The following is an 8,043-nucleotide window of genomic DNA, read 5'->3' on the forward strand; positions in this document are numbered from 1 at the left end:
GGATCAAGAGGTCGACCGAGAAGGGCTGCAGTAGGCACGGCAGGAGAGGGTGCAAGGGCGAGTGCCGCGCCGGCGGGATCGACCGCGAGAGGGCATGCAGTTGTCGGGCCGGACGCTGCCGAGGTGGACAAGTTCCTGAGGTTGTATGCCGAGGCAGGCGGGGAGGTGGTCGGTGATGGAAAGGCAGCCGACAACGGCTCAGCACGTATGGTTACAGCCGTGATGGACGATGTCTTTGCCGGGTACTCTGGGAGCGATGTAGGGCTGGAGCGGACCAAGCAGCTGGTGGAGGAGGCTTGCGGCGGGAGCCAGAGCTGCCTCGTGTGTCTGGATCTGCTGCTGGCTACAGATCCGGTGTGGCAGTGCGGAACGTGCTACGCGCTGGTCCACTCGCAATGCATTCTGCAATGGGTCAGCTCGGCACCGCGCAAGGTCAAGCACGCCGACGACGGCTCCGATTTTAACGTCCTCCCGCTCGAGTGGGCGTGTCCCAAGTGCCGGGCGAGTTACGACAGCGTGCCGGACAAGTACACGTGCTTTTGCGGAGCTGTGGAGAATCCGGCACATGATCCGTGGATCACGCCGCACACCTGTGGGAGCAAGTGCATCAAGGAGTTGGAGCCGGCATGTGGGCACGCGTGCGTGTTGCAGTGCCACCCAGGCCCGTGCCCACCGTGCCCGCAGATGGTGGCCACGTCGTGTCACTGTGGCGCGAGCAAGCGGACCCGGCGGTGCAACGCCGGACCGTTCTCCTGCGAGGCGGTGTGCGGCAAGGCGCTGGCCGGGTGCGGCCATCCATGTGAGCGGGTGTGCCACACGGGGCCATGCCCGCCGTGCGAGGCGGTGGTGGCCGATGCCGCGTGCGTGTGCGGGCGCGAGCAGATGTTGCGTGCGTGTGCGACGCTTCCGTGGCAATGCGAAGCGGTGTGCGGCGAAGAGCTGAGCTGCGGGCGCCACGCGTGCACCAAGGTCTGTCACTCGAGCAGCGAGCCGCACTCGGCGTGCCCGGGTGCTGGCGTGCGAACTTGCCCATGCGGCAAGTCGCGACCCACGAGCGAGGCGCTGGCCTGCGATGAGGCAGTGCCTACCTGCGGCGATACATGCGGCAAGGCACTCGAGTGCGGGCTCCACACCTGCTTTGCGTTCTGCCATGAAGGCCCATGCCCACCGTGCGACGAGCTGGTGTCGAAAAAGTGCGAATGTAAGGCGACAGTGGCTGACATGCCGTGCTCGGAACCGTTCCGATGCTCGCGCAAGTGCGCACGGATGCGGTCGTGCGGGCGGCATGTGTGCAAGGCCAAGTGCTGTCCACCGTCGGTGCCATGCAAGCCGTGCACCCGGACGTGCGAGCGGATGCTGCGGTGCGGGAACCACAAGTGCGGCGCGCCATGCCATGACGGCCCGTGCTTCCCTTGTCCGCGATCGGTGACTGTCAGCTGCGCATGCGGCGCCGAGCAGGTGTCGTACCCGTGCGGCTCAGCCGTGGCGCGTGCCCCTTCATGCTCGCGACCGTGCACTAAGCAGCCGCCGTGCCACCACTCTGCCGACGCTACTCACCCTTGCCACCCCGGGCCGTGCCCGCCATGTACCCAGCCGTGCGGGAGTGGCTCTAGCTGCGGACACGAGTGCTCGGCACCGTGCCACCATCCTGCGACCATCCAGGCCTGGGAAGTACACGTCGACACGCTTCGAGCCGAGCTTCGACGCGACGCTGCTGCCGCGGCCGAGGTCGACGAGCGGCTCCTGGGCACGCTCGACGTGCCAGCCGAGTACATGGCGCAGGTTCCGGTGTCTCCCGCTTGTCCGCCGTGCTCAGCGCGGGTAATGCGCGGGTGCGTCGGCGGGCATGTGGCAACCGAGGTGGCATGCTCGGCGCCGCCGGTGGCATGCGCCAACGAGTGCGGCGCTGAGCTGCGTTGCGGCCATCACACTTGCACCCAGCCGTGTCATCCTGTGGCGATCGCGAGCGACCGGCTGGACCACGGGATGGCCGAAAGCCGCGTCGCGCCGCAGGAGTGCCCACCGTGCACCGCAGCTTGCGAGGCTCGGCGGAGGTGCGGCCACCCGCACGTCGACGCCTGTCACCGCGGCGAGTGTCCACCGTGCGAGGTTTACGTGCAGGCCGAGTGTTTTTGCGGCGGACGGGTGGTGGTGATGTGCGGCGACCGCGAGAGCCCGAGCACAGCATTGAGCTGCGGACAGGCGTGCGAGCGGCTGCGCGACGGGTGCGGTCATCTCTGCTCGCGGGTGTGTCATCCGGGCGAATGCAATGACGTGGCGTGTGAGGGTCTGGTCGTGGTGCGGTGCCGTTGTGGGGCGACCAAGGCGAGCGTGAGGTGCGGCGAGGTTCCTCAGGCACCGACGTGCGGTGAAGAGTGCCGCGCAGTGGCGGAGCGCGCAGAAACAGCACGCAAGGCCGCGGTGGCCCAGGTACTGACAGAGCGCGCCGCGGAGCGCGCGGCGCGCGCAACTGCCAAGGCCGAGGCCAAGGCCAGGGCACGGGCGGCGGCGAAAGCCCGGCGGACGCAGGAGAAGCGCGAGGCCGAGGCGCGGGCAGCCAAGGCGGCCAAGGCCGAGCCGCGGGTCAACTCGGCTGTCTCGTCTGTGCAGCGGCGGTACCAGGGCGAGAATCCGTTTGCTGGGGGAAAGAAGAGCCTTGGCCTCGACAAGGTGTGCAACGCGAAGGTCGGTGCAGTGGCTGCCGCTGTCCTCGGCATTGTCATCATGGTGTGGCTAGCCGCAACGACGGAGCGGAAGTAAACGGCTGCACAAAGGCGACAGCGTCAATTAGCGCAATGAGATCAGGCGCCGAGGCTGCAAGCGTGTACACGTGCTCCATCGGCCACTTGACGCCGCCCGTGACGAGTGCAAAGAGCGCCGAGGCAAAGTCGACAAGGACAGGCGGCGGACGAGCGGGCGAGCGATCGAGGACGCTGGTGAGGCGACGAAGGACACGGGTGGCGGTGACAACGCGAATCAAGTCAGCGTTGGAGAGCGAGGCCGGATTGGCGGGCGGAGGGCCGAGGAGGCCGGTCATGACGAGCGAGACGTGGGCGAGCGCGGGTGCGCCGCCGGCGGCGGCGATGGCGGCGGCGTAGGTGATCCCGATGTGGATGCCGTGCGGGTCGTTGTCGGTCCAGAGCGCGACACGGACGCCGCGGCAGGCCAGCGCGGCGACAAGCCGTGCAGTGGCGCGGTCGGGAAAGCCCTTGCCGGTGCAGAGGGCGAGGCCGGGGGCGGCAGCGACATGGGCCGGGAGCGCCGACGCGAGGCGATGGAAGACCGCCTCCTTCTCTACCACCAGGAGGCGGGTGGCAGGCCCGGCAGTAGGCCCGGCAGTAAAGATGGGCGCAAGGCCGAGCGCTGGCGGAACAGCGGCGATGGCCGACGACGAGACCGCTAGCCGTGACGGCGCGGGCGAGGTCCAGTCGGTGTCGAGGACAAGCGGGCCGACGACGAGACCGCGGGCGGCTGGCAGGATGTGGAGCATGTGCGTCGGCTTGGCCAGCCATGCAGCAGCAGCGTCGACGGCCGCATTGGAGACAGACTGCGAGGCAAAGTAGTGCGGGGCGAGCGAGCGCTGCGCGTAGTACACGCCGCGGAGCGTGAGCCAGCTGGCCGGGACAAGGCCTGCGGTGTAGGCGTGGGCGAGGACGAGCCAGACCCGGACAAAGAGGGCTGGCGCCGAGCCGAGCGTGCGGACGCGCCCGGTCGAGAGCTGCTGAGTGGGAGGTGCAGACGAGGCAAGGGCGGTTAGGAGGGCCAGGACCCGGTGTTCGATCTGGGCGAGGGTCTGGGCATGGGGTGGGTGGGGGAGGATTGGGTGAGGTGGTGGCGGCGATGGTGATCGCCTTCGCGATCGCGATCAGGTGCGCTCCGGTTTTCGCCGTTGTGCAGGAAAAGGCCGTGCGGGCGGGCGGGCGAGTGATGGTGTCAGGGGGAACGGGGGCGTACATGGAGATGGAGGATGCCTGGCGAGGGGCGAGAGGGGGAGATGCGTGACGCAAGGGTGGCCATTTCTGCAGAGTGTGTAGGGGAGGGAGGGAGGGCAAGAGCAAGGGCGATGGTGGTGGTGGGCGGCGGGTGGAGGTGGGTGCAGGTGCAGACATGCGAGAGTGGCATGGCTGAGGGGAGTGGCGTTTGCTGCCACAACAGGCGCCTCGATCAGGCCTTGCGGATCTTGAGCGACGACTCGCGGCGGGTGTAGGACGAGGTGTACGAGGCGTAGGAAAAGGTGGAGCGCGGGGCCGAGTAGACGTACGAGGCTGTAGAGCCTGTGGCGTAGGATCGCGACTCGCCCTCGAGCTTGCGGACCATGGCGGAGCGGGAGGAGAGCGGCGGCTTTCCCGGCGGCGGCGGCGGCTGGTTGTTGAAGATGTCAAAGGCGTCTTCGGACGATGGCGGCGGCGGGATGACGACCGATGGGCCAAACGGCGAGTCGTCGAGGACTGAGTCAAAGTCAAGGACGGCGGCATGTGGGATGGCCGACGCTGACGCTAGCCGCGGCGCGGAAACGACAGGCACAAAGGTCGAGTCGTCGTCGACAATAATGTCAGAGTCATCAGGCTCGACCGGGGCCGGCGGCGGAGAAGGTGACGGCGACGGCGATGGCGACGGCGACGGCGAGGGAGACGAAGGGATGTCAGTGGTGTGGTCGGTGGGCGGATCGGGGAAGGCCTGCGCATGGGCGGGTGTTGCTGCGGACGCTGCGGCGACCGAGGTGGTAGCGTCAGCGACTGGAGTGGCGGGCGGCGACGGCTCGGCGGGAGTGAGGTCTTCGATGTAAACGGTGTCATTGCCAAAAGTGTCAAGGATGGCGTTGATGACGGAGAAGAGAACCTCCTTGTCGCCTGTGATTTCCTCAACGTAGCAGTCGTTGGTGACAAGGAGTTGATGGACAGGGGCGATGCCAAAGATGTCGGCGACGCGGGCGCGCAGGTCGGCGACAGTAGCCGATGCCTGCGGCAGGTAAATGTGGAACGGATCTCCAAACGAGTCGGCGTCGGCGTCGTACTTGATGAGCCGGACGAGGGCGTGCTTTTCGGGTCGGAACTGGTACTCGATGCGAGTCTTGGGCAGCGGCGGCGGGAGGACCTTGTCGGGCGAGGCCGGCTTGGGCGGCGGCGTTGGCGGCGAGCTGCTTTCTTCGCCGACCAAGTCGCGGTCGATGTTGGCGATGAGGAGGTCAATCGAGTCAATCGCGTCGCCCGACGCGGGAGTAACAGCTGCGACACCAGTCGGCAACAGCAGCGGCTTGTCCGGCACCTCGATTTCGACCGGCTCGGCGAGTTCGAGTACAATCGAGGTGTCACCCGAGGTGATCGAAGTCGAGGCGAGCGTGGCGCCAGGGTACGAGGCAAAGACTGCTTCGAGCGAGTGGTAGTAGGTCGAGTAGCCACGGAGCCGAATCTTGGCTGGGGAGATGTGTGGGGTGATGGTGGAGAGGTTGAGGGAGGACGGTTTCGACTTGGGCTCGGACTCGGGCTCGGGCTTGAGCTCGGGCTTGGACTCGGGCTTGGGCTCGGGCTCGGGCTCGGACTCGGGCTCGGGCTCGGACTCGGGCTCGGGCTCGGACTCGGGCTCGGACTCGGGCTTGGGCTCTAGCTCGGGCTCGGGCTCGGGCTCGGGCTCGGGCTCAACTTTGGCCTTGAGTGCCTTCCACAGCTCCATCTTGACGTCGTCGACAAGGTCGGTGCCGGCAAAGGTGCGACGAATCTCGAGGGCGGAGTAGCCCTCAAAGTAGTGGACGACAAGGTTGTAGGGTGGTGGACCGGAGGTGTCGTCGTCGCTAGCGTCAGCAATAGGGCGATAGCCGAGGCGCGAGGCGGAGGAGAGCGAGTAAGAGGCAAGGCGCGTGGCTGCGTCAGAAGCCTGGCGATCCTTGAACATCTGCATGGCCTGCTCGACGTGCTCGGGCACGCCATCGACAAACGGCACATTGCGGTCCGGGTCGATGCGGCGGTACATGAGCATGTACGCGTTGGTTCCGGAAGACCAGAGCGACGAGTAGCCGTACGCCGACTGCGGCTCTGACTTGGAGCCGTACGACGAGACAATCTCGCGCTCGGAGACTTCAGACACGGTCGAGTCGTTAAAGTCGTACCACTTGGCCGAGTCGAGCGACTTGATGTAGGCGTAGTAGTGGCCACCGGTCGAGCCGCCCGAGTGGATGAGAATGGCAAAGAGCTCGTACATCAGCTCCTTGCCCTCGCGCTCAGCCTCGGTAGGCCCGCGGTAGATACCCGAGTCGTCGATGTTGTGAACGATGCGGGCCGAGCGCGGGGTTGCCGAGCTGGCTATCGCGTCGCTGTCGTGGCCGTCGGCACCATCAGCGGATGCCTCTGAGCTTCCGTCTGCGTCCTCCTCGGCGGCAGCGGCGGCAATCTCGGCCTCGAGACGCGCCTTGTCGGCCTCCTTGTCGCGAATGAGCTTCTCGTAAGTGAGCTTGAGCGACGACTGTGAGTACATGGTGAGCATGCGCTTGTAGTTTGCGATCGAGGTGTTGATGGTGCGGAGGCGCGACTCGGGCGAAGAGTAGGCGTACGGCGAGCGATAGGCGGCAGCGCGGCGCTTGGGCTTGTCCTTAAAGGTGCGGACAAGTGATTCGTCGACAGCAGCGTCGAGGACGCTCATGTACGGCTCGAGGTCGAGGTACATGGGAAACGAGACAAACGAGTTGAGCTTGATGCGGCGCATGGTGGAGTAGTCGTAGGTGAACCGTTTGAGCTGGATGGTGAGTAGGTACGGCATCTCGAGGAACGAGAGGCCCTTGAGGGCGTCGACTTTCTGGTTGCAGCCCGAGCACGAGTACTGGTTGTCGCCCGAGAGCAGTTCGGGGAGGATGAACTTGGCAAAGGCTTCCTCGACCGAGTCGACCTCGTCCGAGACCTCGAGCGAGACATCGAGAAAGTCGTCGACGCGTGATGACTCGTGGCCGCACGCCTTGCACTTGACGTAGTCTTTCATCTTTCCCTGATACAGCTCGTTGACGACGTCTTTCTGCGGCGTGCCCTTGAGCACGTGCTCGAGTGCATCAAAGAGAACCCGGCAGAGCTCCTGTACATCGTGCTGGGTGAACGCGTCCATGCCTGTCCAGCCAAAGGAGGATGTGAGCTGGGTCGTCGACGCGGCACGCGCGTCTTTGGACTGCAGCTCGCGGAAGAGGAGCTGCAGCTGGAGCGGGATGCACTCGGCCGGCGGGCCGTCCTTCTCCTCGTCGTACTTCCACGAGTAGATGGCGAGTCGAAACTCGGGCGTCATGTACAGCGACTGGATGAGCGAGTTGAGGTAGCATGTTGCGCCCTGGTTGTGCAGGCCGACCATGGCGTCCTCGTTGCCGTAGCTGTAGCTTGTCCGCGCCGAGTACGCCGAGCCGACACCGGCGCTTCGCACCGCGTTTGACATGGCCACGTTCCCGCGGTACCGCATGCCGGTCGAGCCCGGGATCGCCGAGTCGAGCAGGCCCTGGGCCGACGCCGGATCGTCGTCCCAGCCATCACTGGCCTCTTCATCCGACACCTTGGCCTTGCCAAACGCGGCGTTGTGCGTCCAGACTGGTGATGGCAGGACCGGCGAGTCTCTGCCGTCGGTCGACTCGGCGTCCGACTCGGCGCGGGCAGTTGTCGCGGGGAGATCACTGTGCGGAGGCACGCGGCCGGCGCCACGGGCCCAGGCCACAAAGTCATCAAAGAGAATGGGCCAGCAGTGAGCGGGAGCAAAGTTGGAGAGATCGGCGTGAACCGAAGCGAGAAAGTCAGGCACCAGAGCATACGACTCTTCAGCGACCAAGCCCGAGACATGGACGCTCTCCACGTACTCTGCCAACAGATCGACAACCTTTGGCGCAAAGGCCCTCAGAACGAGCTTCCAAACATGAGCCACTTGTTTGCCCGGGCGCGACCTCGCCCGAGCAGTCGGGTTCTCCAGACCGACTTGGAACAGTCCACGGTAGAACTGGCGAAACTCTACAACCGTGCGTATGAATGTGTATGTGTGCATGTGTGTATGTGTGTGTGTGTGTGTGTGTGTGGTGAGTGCGAGTGA

The 8,043-nt window shown here is 65.8% G+C and overlaps 3 protein-coding genes across 3 annotated transcripts in view; 1 reads left to right on the plus strand and 2 right to left on the minus strand.

Annotated features, from left to right (window-relative positions):
* Positions 1-222: 222 nt before the first annotated feature.
* Positions 223-2,760, plus strand: AMSG_09413 (NF-X1-type zinc finger protein NFXL1; the record flags this gene model as incomplete). The annotated part of the gene is made up of 2 exons (XM_013899322.1): positions 223-1,463; positions 1,614-2,760. The coding sequence occupies 2 exons, from the start codon at positions 223-225 to the stop codon at positions 2,758-2,760; spliced, it is 2,388 nt and encodes a 795-aa protein (XP_013754776.1).
* Positions 2,761-2,801: 41 nt separating this feature from the next.
* Positions 2,802-3,956, minus strand: AMSG_09414 (uncharacterized protein; the record flags this gene model as incomplete). Its single annotated transcript, XM_013899323.1, has 3 exons — positions 2,802-2,814; positions 2,847-3,793; positions 3,945-3,956. The coding sequence occupies 3 exons, from the start codon at positions 3,954-3,956 to the stop codon at positions 2,802-2,804; spliced, it is 972 nt and encodes a 323-aa protein (XP_013754777.1).
* Positions 3,957-4,011: 55 nt separating this feature from the next.
* AMSG_09415 (ubiquitin carboxyl-terminal hydrolase) overlaps positions 4,012-8,043 on the minus strand; it is a gene marked incomplete at its 5' end in the record, with an annotated part of 4,443 nt that continues 411 nt past the window's right edge. The window contains one exon of the mRNA XM_013899324.1: positions 4,012-7,964. Within this exon, the coding sequence (XP_013754778.1) occupies positions 4,165-7,964 (3,800 nt within the window). The 3' untranslated portion in view covers positions 4,012-4,164. The remainder of the gene's footprint in view (positions 7,965-8,043) is intronic.

Source organism: Thecamonas trahens, assembly GCF_000142905.1.
Source record: "Thecamonas trahens ATCC 50062 unplaced genomic scaffold supercont1.46, whole genome shotgun sequence".
Lineage (NCBI taxonomy): Eukaryota > Apusomonadida > Apusomonadidae > Thecamonas > Thecamonas trahens.